General features: G+C 40.9%; 1 protein-coding gene across 1 annotated transcript in view; it reads right to left on the bottom strand.

The window, feature by feature from the left end:
* LOC124619836 (dachshund homolog 1) overlaps window positions 1-22,825 on the bottom strand; it is a 983,755-nt gene extending 960,930 nt beyond the window's left edge. Inside the window, exons 1-2 of the mRNA XM_047146444.1 lie at window positions 22,353-22,825; window positions 21,559-22,181 (exon numbers count right to left, since the gene is read on the bottom strand). Coding sequence (XP_047002400.1) covers window positions 21,559-22,181; window positions 22,353-22,487 — 758 coding nt within the window. The 5' untranslated portion in view covers window positions 22,488-22,825. The remainder of the gene's footprint in view (window positions 1-21,558; window positions 22,182-22,352) is intronic.
* Window positions 22,826-23,176: the final 351 nt, after the last annotated feature.

The following is a 23,176-nucleotide window of genomic DNA, read 5'->3' on the forward strand; positions in this document are numbered from 1 at the left end:
AGAGCTTCACACCTCCACCAGCTAGAGGTTGGAACCTCCACCTGCTAAAGAAAGTAAGTATTCACGGAGGAATATTTGAACATTTATAGGAATGGAGTGAAGATTTTCTTGCAAACGAAACTAAGTACGAGGAGGAGGGGAGCTGGGGTAACATTATCAGAAGCGGATGTGGGTGACTTTAATCTTTGCAGAGGAATATCTAGAGAAAAATACATCCTTTAACAGCTAAGTTTTTTATTGTGGGACTTGTTGCATATGTTTTAGATAAAACTGTTGCGGACTACGAGGATTACAAGGTAACACTAGAACCCTACAACACCCGATGTTACGATACTGTTCATTAAGAACAGAGCGTGCACCGCGATAACACCTGCAATGTTGGAAGCAGCTGTAAAGAACTCCGAAGAAAGGACTGAGCTTTGTCGCCAGCAAGCGAAAGGAAATTCTGAACTCATCTGAAATACTGAGGACCATATTTACAGTATAATGTTAGTTTTACTAATCATTTTTACGACGTACAATTAAGTTTTGAGGTAGATCATTTTACACATTTAACATAGCGTGTTTAACTGCATGAAAAGATTCTGTTCATTTACACATCAGTATGAAGAATAGTGAAGTGTTTCTGTCATATTTTAAGACAAAATGTGTTGTGGACAAGAGCCATGGAGTTATTTCTTCGTCGGAGTGTGAAAACATCAGTACGATTGTAGAGAATATGGCCGAACGGAGTTGCTGGAAAGAGATGAATAAGAGGCTCGACAATATAGGCAAGACAGTTGCTTCATGAAGTTGATAATATCGAAATCCATATTCCATTCGAAAAAGCCAGACAACAAACGTCTCGAAAGGAGACACCTTACAGCAATAACGTTTCAAAAGTACTACCAGAAACTTGATAGGAAATGCGTTAAGCTGGTCTTGAACTATTTAATGGATATCTTTGGATTCTGTAACGACTAGAAATTCTTGATGAAATAAAAGAAATCAGAGACATGAAGACGTGCCAGTTAAATAGATTACACTATCCTCCTCATGAATGTAAAACAGCATGATGTAGCAAAAATGTATTAGGTTACATTATTAAGAGCGCAAATGTGAAAGTAAATGACAGGTAACGCAACATTCAATAACGAATGAAGAAATGAACAACAGAAAAAGAAGAATGAACGATACCTTTCAAATACCGAAGACCGATGTCTGACTGTACGGTGAAAATTCTATGTAAAGTTGTTGCGCGTGACTCTGAGATAAACTGAAGAGAAATATTTGCTTCGAAAATTGAATAAACGGCAAAAATGTTGGATTTATTACATTAAAAAAATCGAAGAACATCATATACATGGAGAAGGCAGTAAAACTGTTTCGCGAGAAGGAGGAGAAACAGTAATAACAGTGTGGTGCACGTAACTCTTAAACTAAAATTCTGAGCTAACTCATTTGTGGCAAGTTTGTTTTTCAGATACAGATCGCCTCAGTATAATCTGTTTAATAGGCTCAACCTCACGAAGAAGAGATAATGAAAAACTATGCAGTCATCAAAATTCAAATAAATTCCTGACAAATAGTGTTCAGAAACTAAAGGCCTAGTGTCAAAGTAGGTTTAGAAGAGTGAAGGAAGCGAAATTTCGAAAAAAATATGTTCTAGGACTGGTAACAAACAAAGACAATTAAAAGGAAATTTCAGTACATTACTGCAGTGCTTATCGAACACAGATCCAAGCAATTTTGAAATATGCGTGGAACAATAGAAATCAAAACTTCAGAACTTATTTCGGTGTCAACGAATTTATATGTCAATAATCCGACAAGGAAGTTCCATGGCCGCCATAGCTAAGTTGACACGCTAAAGTATTTGCGTCGAAGAGCAATTTGTCTCAGTATTAAATTATATTCATTTGCTGTTACAAACATTAAGAAAACACCTCACAGATCTCTCGTCAGTACCCGGGAACCCTTTTACCTACACGAAACAGATAATGGGATCACAACTTTATGTTTTCCCCGAGCCATGCAGCCAGGTGCGGAAAAACTGTGTAAGCGTCTATGCGCAAAACATTTGTGCAGAATTAACTATCATTGGTTAAAAACAATTGCATGAGTACATGGATGAAGAGGCATTGGCTAAATAGGTTGTATAGTATACAAATTAACTAAAACATTCGTTGAATTTAATACCAATTGAAAATATTTTGCAAGAAGTGAGAAACGGTGGGTTTGTGAAATGCTGGTTTCACTCTTTGAGCCTATAATCTAACTACTCAAATGTAACGTAGATTCTGTCAATCCACTGAGAATTTCTGCTTACCGCGTTCTTTCACAAAGGCTTTTATTACAGATATTCGGATTTCCTGACCTTGCTTAACGGTATTTACATTCTGCTCTTAGGAAAGATATTTCCTGTTATGTGCTGTGACATATCGTTAACTTTGCTTGGAATAATTTCTGGGACAAATTCACAATTTACGGATTATTTGCGGGAACTTAAATTTCAAGTCCCTAATAGGAGTTACCTCTCTCCACACAACTACAACAAAATATCAAAAAGTATTAAAGGTAAAAAATAACGAATAAAACTTCACAAAAGCATTCTTTTTGCAATTTAAAAGAACCCTGGCAATATAATACCCCGTTCTGCTCCGTATTAATATGCTTCTTCCCGTTTCGTCTAATCCTTGTTCCCAACACTTTAGGTTGCATGAATCTAGACATATTGTATTGATTGATGGTGGCTGTTTAGTAACAAGTTGGTACAAGTTAAGACTGGCATATGAAATTACTTTTGCAAGTGAGTCACTCGAAATATACCGAAATAAAAGCAGCTTTCCTTCACATAGTCACCGCAATAAAAGCGAAAAAGTATGAGACATTCAAACTAGTGTGTAAGTTATGAAATGTTAAAGTGTACAATACCGCCACTGTGAATGGTTAGTCGGTTCGTTGTATCTGAGCGGATGCATTGGAACTGTACCAGCAGTGAATAGAGGCCGGTGTGTTGCACCCCGCATGAAGCTTCAAGTTGCACTCTTCGTATCAAGTTGCATGCCACACTGTTTCCCAGGGAGACGCCGGTGCTGTTCGCAACAAGTGAGGCGAAACGCGGTGTGGTGCCGGAAATTTTACCTACCAACAAAAGCGTCTTGCGCTTCTCTTAACAAAGAATAGTACCAGGTAAGGCAACTGTTAAGTGCAGAACTGTTCAGTGCATCTCCATGAATTTCTGTATGTGCCACAAAATTAAAGAAAATCGTACAAATAACGAATAATAACTTTCCTGGCTACTGTGAATTATATTTGTCGCTCGCATTTTGCGCTTTACGGTGATTACCGTATGAAGGTGACAAGTATAAAATTTACTTTTCTCTCTTTCGACAGAAAGCTAACGTTAATTTTAACACGACAGGTGGTGACTTTCTTAAACAAAGCTTTACTGCACTTCATTTCATTTATTTACGCGAACTATGGAAAAAAAACTACGGCTTTACGAAACTTGACGTTTCAAAATTCTAAAGCTCAGCAAGTTTTGAGACTAGGTATATAACCGATGACTTTTCCCACATTTTTTGTGTGCACTTTCGGAAAGTTTTGTTATGTCACTGGCGAAACACAGAGAATAATTCTTGATAAAAATATTTTCACTCGAACTGGAAGCAACATATTAATGTTTACAAATAAAGGTAATTATTATTTCATTAACTCCTACAGAGAATACAGGTGTTACAAAAATTAACTGGATTGCGTATCATACGGAAATTGACTGGAACGCGTACCATACGAAAATTAACAGGAATGTGTACCAAACTACTGTTTCGTTAAGACTATGAACTTCCTTATAGGATGAAGCGTGCATATAGAATGGCTAGCGCACTGCTCACTGCTTATTGGCGCGAAGTCACAAAACGTTAACACTCAAATTACCTGAAGGTAAATTAAAAACCTAAGTATCATTGGCATCGGGGTAGTTAAATAGATTCTCAGCTTTTAAAAGTAACTTTTCCCCCAATTATTTCTTCACGCTCGGTTCGCTCTAAGACTAATTATTGTCACAGATAAGGGAATTAATCCGTTGAATACCTTAGATGCAAAATGCTTTTAAGTTATTAACTTGTGACTTCCGTTTACTTTTTATGACAACTATTGGCATTTTTCATTGCAATTTCGATTCTCCGTAGTTGTTTGTACAGTAGAGCAAAAGTACAAGTGGCTACTGGCAACTTCGTAAAATAGGAACTTACCTTAGGTAAAACAGACCAGGTATTAATTCCTTACTAAATTGATGTTCTAAAATGAAATTAAAGTTTTTAAAATAAAACACGGTTTTAGACTCACCACTGAAGTACGTAACGCGCATTGAACTAGCTCCGTCGCTATAGGCAAATAAAAATTTGGACAGTTTTACGGCTTACAAATAAATAAAATTCTTTACTGGCTAATTTACTTGGGCGGAAGGTGATTAATTGAGGCCATAACAAAATACTGCGATATAGGTGTCTCGTTAAAAGTAATGTCAGTTCTGAAAATTTCAGGTGGAACCTCTTGCTTTTGTGTTTCTAATCTGCTTCTCTGAAAAATTTCTATACACTACCCTAGACGTCCATGGTTAAATGTTATTGTCGATGACACGAGAATGCAGATTTGTCCAATAAGAATCAATACGGAATTTCCATCAATCAGCTCGGCTTGTATTTTAAATCAAGATGTGAAATTATTCTACGAGAAGATTACCCAAAAGCAAAATATTTCCGTGCGTCTCTTAGATCTTTTCCACGTGATGGGTTCCTGCGAAACACAAAGATGACACGAAGCAATGAAAATTTCTCTTATATTGCTACTTGTAGCCTCCATTTGTTTCCGAAGTACATGTTTGCAAACAATTTGGCTGTAAATTCTTGAGGTACTCGTAAAGCCGAGCTCGAACAAGACCGACGAGGCGGAGTTAGCTAGCCAGCCCCGGAATGGGAACTTTATAGCGTATAAAACGAATTTGCTCTCGTCAATTCATTAAGCGGGTCGCTAGTGCTATAAAACAAGCAATAAACGAAACGGCCTCCTTACAATTAACAAATACTGGTGCAATTAGATGCGGGGATCGACACCACCGTGTCGTTAAACTGGTTACTTAATTAGGCAAAAACCGTGTGGTGATAATGTGGCGTAAAGAGCTCCCAGTGAATGATGACTGCTACATCGGAACTCCAGAGAAGCAAAGATGTTGCGTTCAAGTGCGTCTTCGGAAGCATGCCGTCTTCTCACCGTTCCCAACCTAGGTGATCGCACTAATATCAGGTTGCCTAAGCCGAGAATAACGATTGAGTTTGGTAGGAGAGACGTAAACTGTATCCTCGGGATCTTTCGGTATTTCTGCACAAAATACAGGGAAACAAAATGTCATAGCTGTTTAATTTAACAGTCGGATAAATGACATCAAATATGTTTCTGTTCTGTGATTTGTTACAAATCTTAGTACTAAGTTCGGATACTCTCAATCGGATACCAGCCAAATCCTGTAGAAATTACAGATTACGCACAGTTCAAACAGAGCACATCCCTTAGTTTTGTCTGTGTAACCCAATGACGCAGGAGAAATATAGTATTCTCAGAGTATACGTCAGAAATCAAAACATTGTATTGTATCAGAAAACTAATTCTGCTCATTTTAACTTTTATTTACTAAAGTGGAAAAATATTTATATACGAATAGTTCAACACTCGGGGAGAGGAAACAATGCATTGTATTTTAGATGCTACAGAACTTTGAAACATGGTTTCCGCGCGGTTGATTTGCTGATTCCGCTGGTTGAATTTTAGTTTCACAGCAAATTTTCCTATACATGGCTAGAATGACAGCTTTTCGTTGCAAACATAAAATAAGAATTTAAGAACTGAAGAGGTACATCAGGCCCACGTAGGAAACGTTTCTGTAAAGATTTCTTTTGGGAGAACACTTTAGAAAAATAAATATTGAATTGCCATTGTAAAGTATATTCTATCACTGTCAACGAATGTTAACTGTATCAGTTAAAACATTGTGGCAACAATATCAATACTAAGCATTTCAACAGTGCGAGAGAGAACTTTTTTTCCTGTCAATGCGTATGCAGAAAAGAGTCATGCAGATTTAATTAGTAAACTACTGTGAGTGTAACAGCAATGTTTCGTTCGGTTCTCCACAGCTACCAGATTGGTCACGCATCTTACACACGTTTCATTTACAAGCTGGAGAAAATGAAATTGCGTAGAAGTTTGTTAAGCCCACTCTGGTTTCCGGAATTGACTTCAAGACAAACTGTAAATTTTTGCTGCTGTCACTGTACACAGCTGTTGAGTTTACATTTATCATAAGATAATTTGTATGAGAAGAATATTATTTTACTCTTGGTTCGCAAACAAAGGATATTGGAGACGTTTGACAGGTATAAAAATTATCGGCGCAGAACTTTCTTCACTTACTGGCGCCTTCTACGATGCAGTTCAACCCATCTACAATCCAGAAACTGATGCTTATCATCACTTTAAATATTCAGCAACAGATCGTAGAAATACTTTTGAAAGGTGACCATATGCCTCTTCCGAAAGAAATGATAGAATGCAAATAAATGATCTACGACTGCTATTTTTAATACCATGCACCAGTTCGGCCTACAGGCGTTAGCTCTGTAGTCGAAACCGCCTGATAGCTCTCGAAAAGTTTATCTCTCACCTTTTTCAGCTTCTGCAGCTGATGTAGGCCCTTCTGCGAGGGGGATGTTTAAGAGAGTCGACGAGCAGTAGGAATGTCGAATCTGACTCAGAGTCGTAAACACGTTTCCTGTTCCGGGAAATTCGGCGAGAGTGGCCTTAACGGCGACTCGCCTGTGGGTGTACAAACGTCGAGAATGCCCGCGCGGTCGCCGTGGGGGACACACGACGTTTTAAGCGTCCCCTCTGCCTGCAGATCTGCGTCACTTACGGGGCGTAAATCACCGCTCACGCGACACGGGACATAGACTTATCAGGCACGACAACCGCCGCGACACACGGCTGCCGCCGGCAATAACAATAATAAAACAAAAGAACACAGTAAATTTGTTTCCTCAGACAGTGTACCCACCGACGTAAAAGAATATTCCTTTGGATTTACGTCACTCATTACCATACGAAACGCTTTAGTAAACGCGCCTGTTGTCTAGGACACACGATAGCAGTCAGCAAGGAAAAAACAGTAATACGCGATGTTTCAGGACAGAATAGGTTTGAACACCCAGTTTAAGTTAAATACTCCATCTACGTCAACATCATGAGGGACAAGGAAATAATTCAGCTGAATAGGTCACGGAAGTAATATCGGCGCTCTGCTTGTCAGTCATTTTGGGGAATTCCCGGAAACTCTGAACAACAGATACTGCGAGCAAAAGCGCGTAAATATTTCGTAAACAAACGCCTTGAAATTTTTGTCTCGCTGCGAGCTGCAACTGCTGCAATGTGCAATGGTGGACTGCTGAGACAGTTGTCGCCTTTATAACTTTAGTAGGTATCTGAGCGCATCCAGATGTCATACAGACCAACATCTCGCCCACTGTTACAAAGTGGTCTTCTTCAGGGCATTGTATTTTAGTAGTGGACCAGTGGCACATGCAGGTCTTACACAGAGTAATTGCCTGTGTCTGATTGTCAGTAGCGACTCGGAACTCGATTTTTGATTTGATGGCACGAGAGGGAAGATACACAAGGTCTGAATGTGGCACCGGTGCAGTAGTAAACGCGCCACCCTGACGGTAGCCACATGGAAACTTTAGCCGATACGTTGGGCTATGCTACAAATACTCGGAAATGTTTTGTTAAAAACTGCTTGGCTGTCTATGGGAACAGCAAGCCTTATAGGATGACTTACTAATACGTTAATTAATTTGAAGCACTGCAGTAATTTTTTACAGTTTTGACCATACAATGGCGACTTAACTATCCTTTCGGAATATTATCTGTAATTCATTCATTTACAATAATAGAGTTGTGGTTTACAAGTTAGCCTAGTATTGTTTCTCATTCTACATGTTTCGATTTTTATCCATCGTCACAGATTTAAATTTAATGGAAAAATCGAAGAACTTTGTCAACCAAGAAACTTGAACTCAGCTCACGATTTGTCATTCGCTGCAAATTTTGTTCGTTTGACTCTTCACCTCATCAACAGAATGTGTAGAAATTCCTGATGAAACAATGTTCCCCATCTTGTAGCGAATGGATTAACATATGGCAATATCAGTAGCCCGTTTTGTGGTAAATGTACGTAGGCAAAACTTGTCAAACAGCTCGTTGGACACTAATCCTGTTAAGCTCTACAGGGAGATGATCCGTAAAATTTACATCGTCTGTGGAAAGTGATCTAATGTCGGTAGACTAACAACTGAAATTAGACTCCATAACGAAAAACATTATCGAAATTTAACGGCTTGTAGTCACTGAAAAGATTCCCAATTGTCCTAACCTCCAACATGTAGTAACGAATAAGAGAGGAATGAGATGGAGACAGATATAGGGTCAATTATTACTAATAATGGTGAACGTATGAGATGTTTTGGGAGGTATGCATGTAGATAATAACGTTATGGAGTAGACGAAAGATAACTATAGTATTTGAATTCAAAGCATTACATTATCAAATCAGAGGTAATCAATAAAAGAGTGAATATCGCTGTGTTATACGTGCACCCGTATCTCAAGACCTGTATACTATTGACGAAAAATCTCTGACAAGAAATATTCTTTAATATTTATTACTGGTGAATTTATGTTTATATTTATTTTGTCAGTCATTGTAGCTGAGATCCAGAATGAAGCTCCATAAGTGTCCCCTTTGGTACTAAAAATTTTCCTTCTGTGTCATTCAACGCTTTTCTTCAAAAAGTCGTAAAACTGTATGACTTTGCTTTTCGAAGATAACAATACTTTCCGTACTTTTTTCCTTGTTGAGCTACATTCCCTAAAACTACTGAATTACAAGGTCTGTGATAATTGTGGGAGCTTCAAACATCTACACCCGAAAAATTAATGCGTAATTTTGTATAACATTTTAACTACACATTTATGTTGTTGTATTGCGCAAAAGCGTGACAAAAATATTTAGTGAAGAATTTTAGGTATACGAACAGAATTATTGTCTTGTTCTGGTAAGACAAAGCCAAATTGGCCACAATCAGATAATCCGTTTTAGACGATTGGTTGCGACGAATTAGTATTTCTCAAATAGCTTATTTGTTTTCTTTTTTTCACAATAAATGTCATTCTCATATCTGAAGTAAGGCTACGGAAAACATGCCGAATCAGACAACATACATCTTCGTCAACTTCCAAAAGGAGAAAAGACGAATATAATCCAGGAGAAAATGAACTGTTGGTCAAGTTTCGGAGGTTCAGTTTGAAGGAATGCGATGTGAACAATTTTTGAATCGTGAAGCAAATGGAGCGAATTACCTGTTATGAGTGAGAAAACGGTTGGTTTTTAAAGCCTATTATTTTAAAATCAGTAAATAATTTACGAGATGATAAATTAACACAAGGATGGGAACTAAACGAAACTGTAATATTTTGACAATACTATTTCGAAGTAACTTCCAAACTGTAAAGTGGCAAGTGAATGATTTTACTGATAAACATGTGTATGAGTTTCATATTGTTGAAATCTACACCACGGAAACATTCTTTATGTTAGATGTTTGTGTGAAGGAAATTGGAACGGAATTTGTTATGTTTCAGTTGTTCGTGTATTTAAAACAATTACAGAATTTTCTTGAACTTGTGAGCTTTTTACTTGAAAATAATCTTCTTTCCTGTATCTGAATTATTTCTTTGAGATTTCTGCGTACTAACAAAACTCCCGAGTGTAGTCATGTTTAACGCTACTTTCAGCCGAAAGGAATCAAAGGTACGACAACAGAAAAACAAATTGGTTATAATTACTGGGACGGCCACCTCGAGTAACGTAATTTTATTCCCAGTTTCTCCGTATTTGCTAACAGCAGTATTTTGCAAAAGGGAGATGCAACATAGGAAATAGTACTTATGTCTGAAGGTGGGTTCCTTGAAGAGACAAGTACACCTTCATTAAATTTCAGGAGATTTAGTGAAAATGAGCAGATTATTTAAATCTTTGAATAATGTTCCAGTAAGCCACTTAAGTGAAGTTATTAAAAATAGAACCGCGATGAACGATGACTGCACGGTGATGTGAAGAAAAGCTTTTCTAGATACACAAAAGAACTCAATGTGAAAAAGGATGCTGAAGCAAAAGAACATTGAAAAGCACCAATACAGAGAACGAAGAATCCTAACAGACCGAGACTTTTTATCTCATGCGCCCTGACTCATCTTCGAGCCAATTCCTTTGCGTTATCAGGAAACAGCGGAAGCATTTCGGTAAAAGTTGGCATTGGAACTGTCCTCGGGAAGCCATACCGAGTCTCATATCAGAATTATTGTAAACCACATATTTTGACTTGAGGTCAATGAGATCAAGGAAACGCAGAAGAAAATAAGTTTAGTGCTCAATAATTGGTGGACCCGAAGTTGTCTATTCTGTCGATTGTTGTCAACTATCAAGACTCCAACTACAAGTATCTAGTGATGTTTATTTATAGGGTATGTCGAATCACAATCGCGTTCGGGGCTCGAAATGTAAATTTAAGTTCGTAAAATTTATTCAGTACCTACTCTTCCGCGAATTAACTGTTCCGACGCTAAATCCACTCTTCTCAGCTAAAAACGTCGCGCAAAGACAACAGGTTGTCCATAAATTAGATGCTTTTATGTTGTGGTCTTACATCAAGGATATGGACAGCATTCGGTATGATGGCACTACCTAATAAAGTAGTTCCGATTCCTACATCGACAGTCTGTAGTTACGCATCACAGTTTCACTGTTCCTAAATCTGAATTTCGCCAAAAGATACATCCCTTACGAGTGTTTGCGTGGATGTTTCCCAACGGTATCGGACGTGCACTGGAAGCATGGCAGACGCTACCTCTTCGACCACTATGAGCTTGCAGGGTATGTTTTCCGATTTTCTGCTTCTATAAAGGATGGCTTCATCACGCCTGTAGGTTCCTTTCTACACTGTGTGGATGATTGATGGGACAGTTTGGGAACTGCACACAATAAGAAACAGTTTTTGAGCGTTTGACTGATTTTTATATTGAGGAAAAAACTTTAACGCTTCGTTTGGAACAGTGATTAAGGAACCTACAAAGCTATGAAACCGGCCTGCTAACAAATTCCAAAAAATTTGTAACTGCTTGGTGGATTTACTTCCTGTAGAAAATAGTTTATTTATAATGATTTATTTTGTGATGCTGAGAATGGGGAATCTTAAAACTACAATGGATACCTCCAGAGCATATTCTACTAGGGAGACTATAGCGATGGTGTTTAGGATTGATTCTGTTACCTGCAAAATATTGTTTGAACTTAAACAAACTGAAAAGTTAATCTATTCTGTGTCCTGGGATACACATTACCGTTCCCAAAAGGGCTCGCACTGGAAACGAAATACGAATATTCAATTGTATTTTAGGGCAATTTATGTAAATGATTAATGGAGAGAGAATTTGTCAGAGTTTTAAAATACCGTGTATAGTTATACTTTGGCTGAAGTGAGTGAGGTGCGGGTTCTTGACAGAAAATAGAAATAAGGTTTTTGTGAAGTACCTTAGCGTACACAAGAATGGACAGGAAAAGAAACATGAGGAAATGACATATCTATGAAAGCAGAGTAAAAGAGACTGTACACAGGAGTATAGCAGAAATTGGTTACTCACAAGGGAACCTCTCCATCGCACCCCCCTCAGATTTAGTTATAAGTTAGCACAGTGGATAGGCCTTGAAAAACTGAACACAGATCAATTGAGAAAACAGGAAGAAGTTGTGTGGAACTGTGAAAAAATAAGCAAAATATACAAACTGAGTAGTTCATGGTAAGATATGTAACATCAAGGACGCTGCGAACGCAGGAACACCGTGGTCTCGTGGTAACATGAGCAGCTGCGGAACAAAAGGTCCTTAGTTCAAGTCTTCCATCGAGTGAAAAGTTTAATTTTTTATTTTCAGTTTATGTGACAAACTCTTATGTTTTCATCACTTTTTTGGGAGTGATTATCACATCCACAAGAAAACCTAAATCGGGCAAGGTAGAAGAATCTTTTTACCCATTCGCCAAGTGTACAAGTTAGGTGGGTCGACAACATATTCCTGTCATGTGACGCACATGCCGTCACCAGTGTCGTATAGAATATATCAGATGTGTTTTCCTGTGGTGGAATCGGTTGACCTATGACCTTGCGATCAAATGTTTTCGGTTCCCATTGGAGAGGCACGTCCTTTCGTCTACTAATCGCACGGTTTTGCGATGCGGTCGCAAAACACAGACACTAAACTTATTACAGTGAACAGAGACGTCAATGAACGAACGGATAGATAATAACTATCCAAAAATAAAGAAAGTAAAATTTTCACTCGAGGGAAGACTTGAACCAACGACCTCTCATTCAGCAGCTGCTTACGCTACCACGGGACCACGGCGCCCATGAGCCCAGATGGTCCATGATGTTGCCTATGTGGCCCATGGACTACTCAGTTTGTATATTTTGCTTATTTTTTCACAGTTCCACACAACTTCTTCCTGTTTTCTCAATTGATCTGTGTTCGGTTTACAAGGCCTATCCACTGTGCCAACTTATAACTAAATCTGAGGGGGGTGCGATGGGGAGGTTCCCTTGTCAGTTGTTAGACAGGTGCACACTTATGTTCATGAAAAGATACGTATATGTCAGCCATAGGGATGAACAACATTGGAACCGTCACAGAAACGATAAGAAACCCAACACTGTCAGTAAGAAACAGAGATAGTAACATTGTATGCAGTATAATACGAAAAGAAATAAAATCAAGGAGATGAAATCTGTAGTGACAACCGAAAATTTGTTGCAAGTGCAAGAGTGGAATCCGTATTTCTAGCTCATCCCAAGCAGTCGGCTTAACCATTACGCTGTCCGAACCCATCTCCAGAACTGCTTTAGTGCCATTGCTGCTTCCACCTACGATTTCACAGTGTAGATTCAGGGCAGTTGAAAGGTTTGAACTGGTATCACCACATGTCGCAGTGTCTTGATTGATTTCATCCTCAGCGATCCATTCGTTTCAAGAGGAGGGGTAGCGTATGAGGCATCCAGCATCGACTGGTTGGCGGTTCGCCGACGGAGGAACGTATAGTTAAGACTGCCGCGGGCCGCCCTGGAGAATTTCTCTGTGGGGAAAGCGCCCGCGGCTGGGATTATGACGTGCTAACGGCCAGCGAACGGCTGCAATTGAATCGTCGTGGTCTCGGGTTGCACAAGGCGCGCAGATCTCGCCGATAGCGGCCGCTGCGTGCCGCCTGCCCTTTGGCGAACAATAAAACGGCGCAGCAGGAATGTCGCGTCTCGCGATAAGGCAAAAGGACACACGAGCCCGGGCCAGCCGCCATTGTCTCCAAATGTCAGCTCACGCCGCGAGGTGCAGCGCTGTTTCTATTTACACTTCCACTCGGCTGGCCGCCGCCACCGTCCAAGCATTTCGGGGGCACCGCGGGAGGCGGCGTGCGAGATTCCCGTCTGGGAACTGAGTCCAGTTAATCAGACGCACATCGTCAGCTATAGGGAAGCACGCATGAAGCACGAGAACCAGGAGGGATGAATACGAATGGAAGACCAACAACGGATTAGAACATGTGTGAGACAGGGATGTAGTCTTTCGCCTCTACTTGTAAGTTGGCTGTTTAGGTTTTTATGTTGGTAACGCCACGTAGCGCTCTATATGAAAATCACTGACTGTACTGTGTGCGGTCTGTGGCTGGTTGGCATTGTTGGAATAGTCGCTATTGTAGTGTTGGGCAGTTGGATGTTTACAGCGCGTAGCGTTGCGCAGTTGGAGGTGAGTCGCCAGCAGTGGTGGATGTGGGGAGAGAAATGGCAGAATTTTGAAAGCGGACGATCTGGACATGTGTCCATCAGAGAGAGTAAATTTGTAATATCGGATATCAAGGACTGATATATATATCATGACTTTGGAACATTATTAAGGTAAATACATTGTTTGTTCTCTATCAAAAATCTTTCATTTGCTGACTATGCCTATCAGTAGTTAGTGCCTTCAGTAGTTAGAGTCTTTTGTTTAGCTGCCAGTATTGGCGCTCGCTGTATTGCAGTAGTTTGAGTAACGAAGATTTTTGTGAGGTAAGTGATTCATGAAAGGTATAGGTTATTGTTAGTCAGGGGCATTCTTTTATAGGGATTTTTGAAAGTCAGATTGCGCTGCGCTAAAAATATTGTGTGTCATTTTAAGCACAGTCATTTATAATTTTTCTAAGGGGACGTTTCATACTGTTCAGTCTATACATCGAAAAAAGAAAGTGATTGAAATAAGACATGTTCAGGAGTGGAATTAAAATTCAGATTTAAAGGATATCAATGATAAGATTCGCTAATGACACTCGTATTCTCAAAGAAATTGATGAAAAGCTGCAGGACCTGCTGAATGCAGTGGACAGTCTGCAGAATACATACTGAAACTAAAACGAAGAAAGACGAAAATAATGAGGAGTAACAGGAATGAGTTCAGTGACAAAGTTGCCAACAAAATTGCTGCCCACGAAGTAGATGAAGTGAAGGAGTTCTACTAAACTGGAAATAAAAGAACACATGACCGATGAAGCAAAGAGGATATAGAAAGGAAGCTAGCAAACGCAAGACAGATGTTCCTGGCTACAAAAAAAGAGTCACTAATAATTTTTGTGATGTCCGTTTGGGGCACAGCATTGTATCGTTGGATGTGGGGAAACCAGAAGAGAAGAGAATCGAAGAGTTTGAGATATGGTGCTACAGACAAACGTCGAAAATTCGGTGGACTGATAAGATAAGGTATGACGAGGTTCTGCGTAGAATCGGTGAAGGAAGGGGCACATGGATAACTCTGACAAGAAAGACGGGACAGGATGGATATGTGTTAAGACAAGAGGGAATAACTTCCATGATATTGTAGGTATAAACTGCAGGGGAAGACAGAGATTGCAATACGTCCAAAAAATTATTGACATCGTAGGATCCAACTGCTACTCTGAGATGATGAGGTTCGCAGAAGACAGGAATTCGTGTCGGGCCGCATCAAACCAACTAAAAAAAGAAGTTGTCAGCTGAGATTAGTGACTTTTGTATATAGCTGAAGAACAATTACTTCCTTAGAGCAACAAAGCGGTTTTTGGCTACGAACACCGCACCGTGTTCCAGCTGCACTGCCGAAGGAAGGCAATGGAGGTATTTCGTGTACTCACGGCTAATTTAAAATGAAGCTTCAGGTACATTCGAGATTATTATTTTCATGAAACAACAAAACACCACAATAGAGAAAGCCGACTTAATGGGGAGCGCAGGCTTTATTAGGAATACGGCGTCTTAAGTAGTTACAAAGAGCATCAGCTCTCTTTCAGATGTATAATTTTCTTGGTCTGTCTGTAGCGTTAGATCATTACGTATCTGATAGTGGGCAGATACACTATTTGTTTTCACGCATCCGGCAGTGTAGTCGATTTCTGCGCAGTATTACAAGCAGTGACGACAGACTTCTGTACCGGGTACTGCCATTGCACCTAATAAAAAGTATCTAATTTCAGTGCAGTAATTGACGAAGGTAACTTGTTCTCTAAAATAAGTAATGTAATCTTCGCTCAATGAATTTAAATACACCGACTCGAAAAATGCACTTCACATACATAGTGTTACTGAAAGTGAACGAATTAATAACTTGCTATTTTTGTTGTTGCTCTTGAAAAAATGTTGTGAGCTTTTAAGTCATTAATTCAATTATGAAACAATTTATCTCCGGTAGTAATTTGTCGAAATCTGTTAAAAAATGCAAAACGCAATGTACAGTTATCCAGAGTCCACTGTCATATTATATTGTACTGTTTTACAAATTTAACACAAATTAGTATGTTCTATTTCTTTACTATTGATTTTAACTTCTTTGTATTTTGCGCTCTTGAAGATTTGGAGGTGCTTTTGGAGCACTGAACGCACAGCATAAGTTACAAGCAATGAAAATAAAAAATAAATTACTAAAAGTCCAAATAAGAATTCTGCCTGAAGGAACGTATTCTCATGCTACCGTTCAGAGCGCGAGTAATGGTTTATTTATTACATTTTCGGGGAGACTTGCAGAGTGTACGTAACATCGCTGAAGTTAATCCTCCATAAAGGACAACAATGACAGACTGGATAGTGTTTTTGTAAAACACGTGTCTAAAAGAGACCTGTACATGTCAACTCCAAAATTTTATTGATATGGTGTATGCCATCACACCAAGCTACAACAACACATGAAACGTCCGATGAAGGAAAAGTTCTGCATACTGCAATGATGTAATTTCAATATTGTACTGCAATATGTGGCAAGTACGATATAATTAAAAATAAATACATTATCCAGACATCGATGACACTTCTTGTGAGGCTATATTAACGAAAAAAAGAAAAAAAACTGTAATCCGTCGAAATATTACGGAATTAAATCGAGCTCAGAATTATTAATGATCACGTTTGGGAATTTTCTCGATAGAAATGCTGGGTCCTAATCCGAAACATGATCCAAGCATGGCATACAAAGCCGAGAGCATTACGTTCGAAGGACTGCTAAATTTTAAAACAAAGCAACTACATTGACAACAAGGTGGTGTTACGAATGTCGAGACTGTTCCTTCAATAAGTCCAACACCTGTCTTTCCATAATTTGTCTCCACTGTTGCTGACGATCAACGGGCTTCGAAGAAAAAAAAGTAGCAGTAATGAAATTTTAGAAAACATAATAGTGGTCAATAACAAGAAGGGAGGAAGGTTCTGCCCGCAGCGTTCACATTGCACGTTAGAAACGGGCGCAGGAAACTTGAGCTACAGATTATTATAGTGAGGTTTGCAATCTGGCGTGCAGCACCATTAGAAACCGTGAAATACTGGAATCTTAACAGAACTCGCAGAGGCTAATGGACTTACGTGTGGCGCAGACATTTACGCTTCATATCCTGCAATAATATTTGACGTCAAACGGAGCAGTCTTTGTTTCAGAAAGATAAGAGAAAGACAACAAAACTGAAGAAAAGTAGATACTACTTAAAAACCAAGTCACACTTGTAGTATAGTGTTAAAAGTATGTATTAGATACGGACCCTCTTGATGTTTCATTAGTGTAGGAACACATACACAGTACCATATGCAAGTTTAGGTGGGTACTTACAAAATATTTACAGACCATAAACTAACACTGAACAAGTGTAACAAAATTATTTATAAATTTAATCAACATACATTAATGAGAAACTGATCAAAGTAATACAGAGGGCTGAAAACCTAGAACACAACGTAGTTTTTGACATGAAGTGAACCGAAAAAATAAATAATTTTGAATCACTTATGCAAGAGAGCAGACAAGAAAAAATGAGAGAAGATGCAGACGACGTACATTAATATGCGCGGTGAAATATATCAAAATTAAGCGCTCAGATTTCATTCTTCAGGAACAAGACTGTAGTGAAGTACATATGACAAGACTCGTTCCTTTATAAACAAACAGAAATGCCACATAACAAAATATAGGGAAGAACTTGGCGCTCGACTTTGCGAAATCTGCGAGGCTTTTAACGACAATCTGATTCAACTCCTTGAGCAATTTTGTCATCTTCTAGAAGACACTCCATTTCCCAAAGTGGTGCAACGACCATTCTGTGGATAGAGTAAGAATTTTAGGTTTCCTTAGCAGTTTTAAATATTGGAGAAAAAATTGGTCGAATTTTTTCGCTGTACTGAACTTGTCTCTCTCTCACAGATAAGTGCATTGAACTTTACAAACAGAATATAAGTAATACTGTAAAAGCACGCCTCTTTTTGTTCCACGGAAATGTAGAATACTAGACGCTATAATGTGTAGTTGATTACTTTCAGTTTGTCAAGAATGATTGAACAAACAAAGGAAAATAAGACACTGTTGTCAAGTTATTTTTGGCACTCAGATTACGCAACCAAACTCTCACGCGCTTTTGATATTTGTTTACAACTGCAATAACATTCCTGTAACAATAAGGAAAGAGGCAAATTAACCATCTGGCACGAAGATTCACGACTGCCATGTATCTAATTCAAATAACATCTTTTTAATTAACAATGATCCGACGAACTCGATGCAAGAAACTGTCAACTGCCTGATCAAATCTAACTGACAGGGTGTGGAAAACGTTCTACTAAACGGATATGATTTTTCTGCCAACCATATTCTGTTTTCCTTCCACTCTAAAGTTCCACAGTTTGAAATATACGGTATTTTGACACAGACACCAATATTTTCAAATTTTCTCCATGAACTTGGACACTATCGTTGGGAAATGAATTCAGTGGGAACGACAAAATAAATAAATAAATAAGTAAATAAAAAGGTTGCGGGGAGTGCGTAAGGTACCTCCACTGACAGGCTTACCTAACATCTTGCTCACAAATAGAACAAATGGTTTAATTTCTATTAGCAGCTTTTACAGTTGCACTCTGCACAGACTATTGCGTAACCTTTCATCATAAACTAAACGATGATTCGATATCAGAATCTCATAAAAATTCTTTTGAACCCTATTTTTGTCATGAAATTGTAGAGTAGTTCTTGTCGTTCAATTGTTTTCTTTCATTCGACACGTATCATAGGCTATATATGTACGAAGCAGATTTAAACGATATTCACTTTGTAATCAACAGAATGTTGCACTTGAAAACATTAGAAAACTGATAAAAAACCTACAGAATTCTAGATTTTCCAAATAATTAATGGAAACAACGCTTTTACTTGCTTGCTGCTTACAGTTCGTTCTTTCCTATTGATGGAATTTACGACGCATCGCTAAAAGCCTAAGTACATAGTCAAAACTCGTCACACGTAACATCTATTTGCATCCTTGCTAAACGGATCAATGTAAACGGACGAAATGCAGAAACGTTTAAGACTGTTTCAATACACAATTTAGGAACTCACATTGGATTAAAGGAGTACACTAATTTATAGATTACTTGAGTTTCTCATAGAACAGCTATCACAACCAGGTTACGACGAAGTACATAACGAATGAGTTAGCCATCATAGTCAGGTCACGATGAAGTACACAGCGAATGAACGCACTCGAGAAAAATCCTGAAGGACTATCAAAGCAGGTTGCTGACATTCACTGAATAACTTTCGTGATGTGCACTACGGCTAAGTGGATTCTATAAAAATCCAATACATACTGTTAGTCCAGCGGGTGGGAAAACAGAAATGTACGGAGGTACAGCAATATTTAACGGAATTCAAATTCGGAAGCAAAAACTTAAATTTCAGATCAAATAAACACAATTATTGCTTAGTGTATACTTCACATATTGCCACAGCGTCGGTACCTCTACGGAAGTAGGCGGAACACCGAATATTTTGAAACTCGGAGGAGGTGTTCATGTAATGTGTGCGGGAGGCTTAGCACCTGTTGTGACTGCGTCTGTAGAAAGATGAGCAAGCACGTATAATATCAGCAAAAACTACAAAAACGGCTGAGAGACTGTATCAACGAACAATTTAAGAAAGCGCTTTGTAGCTAAACGTATTGTTGAGGGCTCATTCAGAAACAAGAGCGACATGTGGAGGTTTTCCTGTGATTATGGTATTTAATAAACGCCACAAGTGGTTGGCAAAGTAAAAAGACTTGTCAAAGAAATTGAAATAGTAAAATTCATGTAAGCCAAGCAAATTAAACAACCAAAACACGGAACTCGCACTCTCCTTTTTAATCTTATTTGCTTTCACAATTTATTTAGAAACCTTTGTTCCAAAATTTGCACACTATTTTAGCAGCTTCGCCTCACGGCATAGCATCCTGACGAACGCGGAACTACAATTGCACATTTTGGTGGGGATGGTGGAGAATGATTCTAGTAAGAAAACTCCAGCTGTATGTAATCAACTAATTTGATCGGAAATATCTGTCGTTTCTTTGATTCTGTGAAGCACAAAAATTCGAAGTGATTAGGTGTCAAATAGGAAGCAGACAGAAAAACGTGTGCGTGTATCATCAGACGCTTTGGTCCAGGTTCGGAAACCATATGTGTGTAGGAAACACTGTTTGCTGGGTGTGAGTGGGTTACTAATAAACGCAAAAAAATTTATTAACACTCGAAGGAACCTTTCATTCACAATTTACTCAATACGACGCGTTTCTAGGTAATATCAATTCAAGAATTACTTCTCTATAAAGCTGAGAAAATATATATTTTTCGCAGGGTGTGGAGCTGAATAAACTGAAGAAAAATCGCGACTGCAGGAATATGCCAAGTGTTAATAACTTTATATTATTAGAAAAGCCACACATTCTCTAAATACGGTGAGAGCTTGAAAGACAATATGTTGACTGTGAAGGCGGAATATTCGTAATTATTAAAAAACAAAAGTAATATTATCAACAATACATGTACTCTCCCAATTACGTGTGTTTCAGAATATCAGTATTTACGACTCGTTGTACGAACCACTTTCAGTTCAATAGGTGATATACGTGCAAGAATTACATGTAACTTACATAGCAAGAAGTACATGTGATTCATAAGTTTAAATCACCTAATGAAGGCATTGCGATTACTGGAATGTGTCGTAACTACTAATGTAATAAAGAAATAGTTACTGAGTGGCTATGCTACGTGTTGGCAAGACTGTCATAGTGCAGTTATGGACCTATTGTCTGTTAATTCGTAATAGGCCTATACATGTAAGATGGACCGCACCTGGCAAGAGGTAGAGACTGATGTTTCGTCACGAATTCCTTTACTACCATTGCGACAACGTCAAACGTGGTGTTGTGTTTCACGAATTTGCTTATTGTTGAACATACGGGAAAGCATGTTTTCAGAAGATATAAGGAATACGCAATGTCCTTCTGTATACATGACACAAAAAACGCATAACATTCACAATTTTTATCATCTGTGAATCGTTGACAAAATTGTAGTGAAAATAAAGGACTGATAATCTAAGACCTGATGTGAATTTTGACAGAAAATGAAACAATATATACATTTCCAATTAGTTCTCGAACAGCGTAGAATTCAAAAACTGAGAGAAGATGCAAGGGACATAATGTTGTAACGATGGTGGAAAAACATCGCGTTAAGCGCTCAAACGTCGTCCTCGAAAAAGAAGATTGTACAGAAGTACAAATCACGTGTTTCGGTTCTTTATAAACACATGAGAGTGTGGAGGAGATGGTAATGGTGCACGATGTAAAGTACGCAACACTCCCCACCCCCAACCTCCGGCAGAGTGCAAAAGTAGATGAAGAAAATTGAGAAAGTGACTGGGAGGGCCTATATACTGAACAGGTGGTTTCGTCGGTTTAGAGCGATCACAGGCAACACTATTTGGACGAGCACGTGGTTAGCAGGAAGGTCGCCGACGCCGTGGCAACAGTGAGGCGAGGTGGGCGTCGAGGGGGCGGCGGCACGTACCTGGCGGTGGTGCAGTCGCGGTACAGCACGTCGAAGTCCTTGCAGGAGAGCAGCTTGCAGCGGTTGACGCCCGGCTGTATGGCGCCGAGGCCTCGCAGGATGCGCACCTGCTCCACGTTGCAGACGAGCGGCACGATGTCGAGGCGCTTCAGCTTGGTGTAGACGGTGTGCAGGCCGCCCACCAGGTGCTTGAGGAACAGCTCGAACGCCTGCGGCAGGCACAGCATGGTGTCGCCCGCGATGATGAAGGCGGCCACCTTCTGGCCGCGGTAGTCCACCAGCTTGCACTCGTTGGCCGTCGGGTCCGACGTCGAGATGGGCGGCGGCGAGTTGTAGGACCGCGGAGGGCCGCCGGCGCCGTGGTGGGCGGCGGCCATCAGGTCCAGCGGCGAGTGGTGCATCAGCCCGGCGCCGCCCAGGCTGTTGAGCAGCCCCAGGCTGGGCGGCGGCAGCGGCGGCATGCGGGACAGCGGGCCTCCGCCGCCCATCGCGCTCGGCGTCGACACGGGCGGCGGGCTCAGCTGCTGGCCCGGAGTGGGCGGCGCCGCCCCCGGTGGGCTTCCGGGGTGCCGCACCATGCTCAGCGGGCTGTGCTGCTGCGGTGGCGGCGGGGGCGGCGGCTGCTGTTGCTGTTGCTGCTGCTGAGGCGGCGGCGGTCTGTCGCCGGTCGGGGGCGGCGGAGGCGGCACCGGGCCCGGCGACTGCTGCGGCGGCACCTGCGGCATGCCCGGCGGCGGCTGCGGTGGCAGAGGCGTGCCCGCCCCCGCGCCGCCGCCGCCGCCACCGCCCGGCACCGGGGGCGGCGTCAGCGGCGGCTTGATCACCACCGGCGGCGACGCCGAGGACGCGTTGCTGCTGTGCTCGCTGTTCGTCGACGACGAGTCCATCACCGAATCCATGCTCATGTTACAGGCCAGAGTCTGACTCATCCAAGAGGCGCCGTAGCTGTCCACTGTCCGCTCTCACATACACACGCGCGCCAGACACCTAAGCACCGAACATATCACTCGCGTCCTGCGCCGGCTGGTAGCGCCATGCCGCTGCTGTCAGTCACACAACACACACAGTCGCACAGCCGCGGGCACCGAGTCGCTGCTCGCAGTCGTAGGGGCAAAAGCCACGCGGTCGCTGCTGGCGCAGTGAGTGTGGCGCGTGTGTGTCTGCCGGCCGCGGGTCGGCCCGGCCGCCGGGTGGGGGCAGCCTACACACGATTGGAGGGGAGCTGCGGCCCGCGTCGCGACCACTGTGCTTCTTCCCGGCTATTGTGCACGACTTCTGCTCCGACTCGTCGGCGAAATCACAGACAAAAACGACGCACCTCGCGCCTTCTTTTCGTCCAGACTGAACACCGGCCGTCGCGCGGACGACGGACGGAAAATAACAAAAAAAAGAAGAACGCGAGGAGAGCGCGCGGGCGAAAGCGCAACGCCTTCCCAGTCCTCCTCCTCGTCTCTGCCTCCTTCCCTCACTTCTTCTCCTCTCCTCTCCTCTCCTTCCCTCACTCTCTTTCTCACACGGCAAGTCTCTCTCGCACAGCACAACGACACTCGTTCCTCTCTCTCCTCTCTCCCGCAGCTTCGGACGCCGCGGACGTCAATACCCCTGCGGCAACTGGCTC

The sequence above is a fragment of the Schistocerca americana genome, chromosome 6 (assembly GCF_021461395.2).
Source record: "Schistocerca americana isolate TAMUIC-IGC-003095 chromosome 6, iqSchAmer2.1, whole genome shotgun sequence".
NCBI lineage: Eukaryota > Metazoa > Arthropoda > Insecta > Orthoptera > Acrididae > Schistocerca > Schistocerca americana.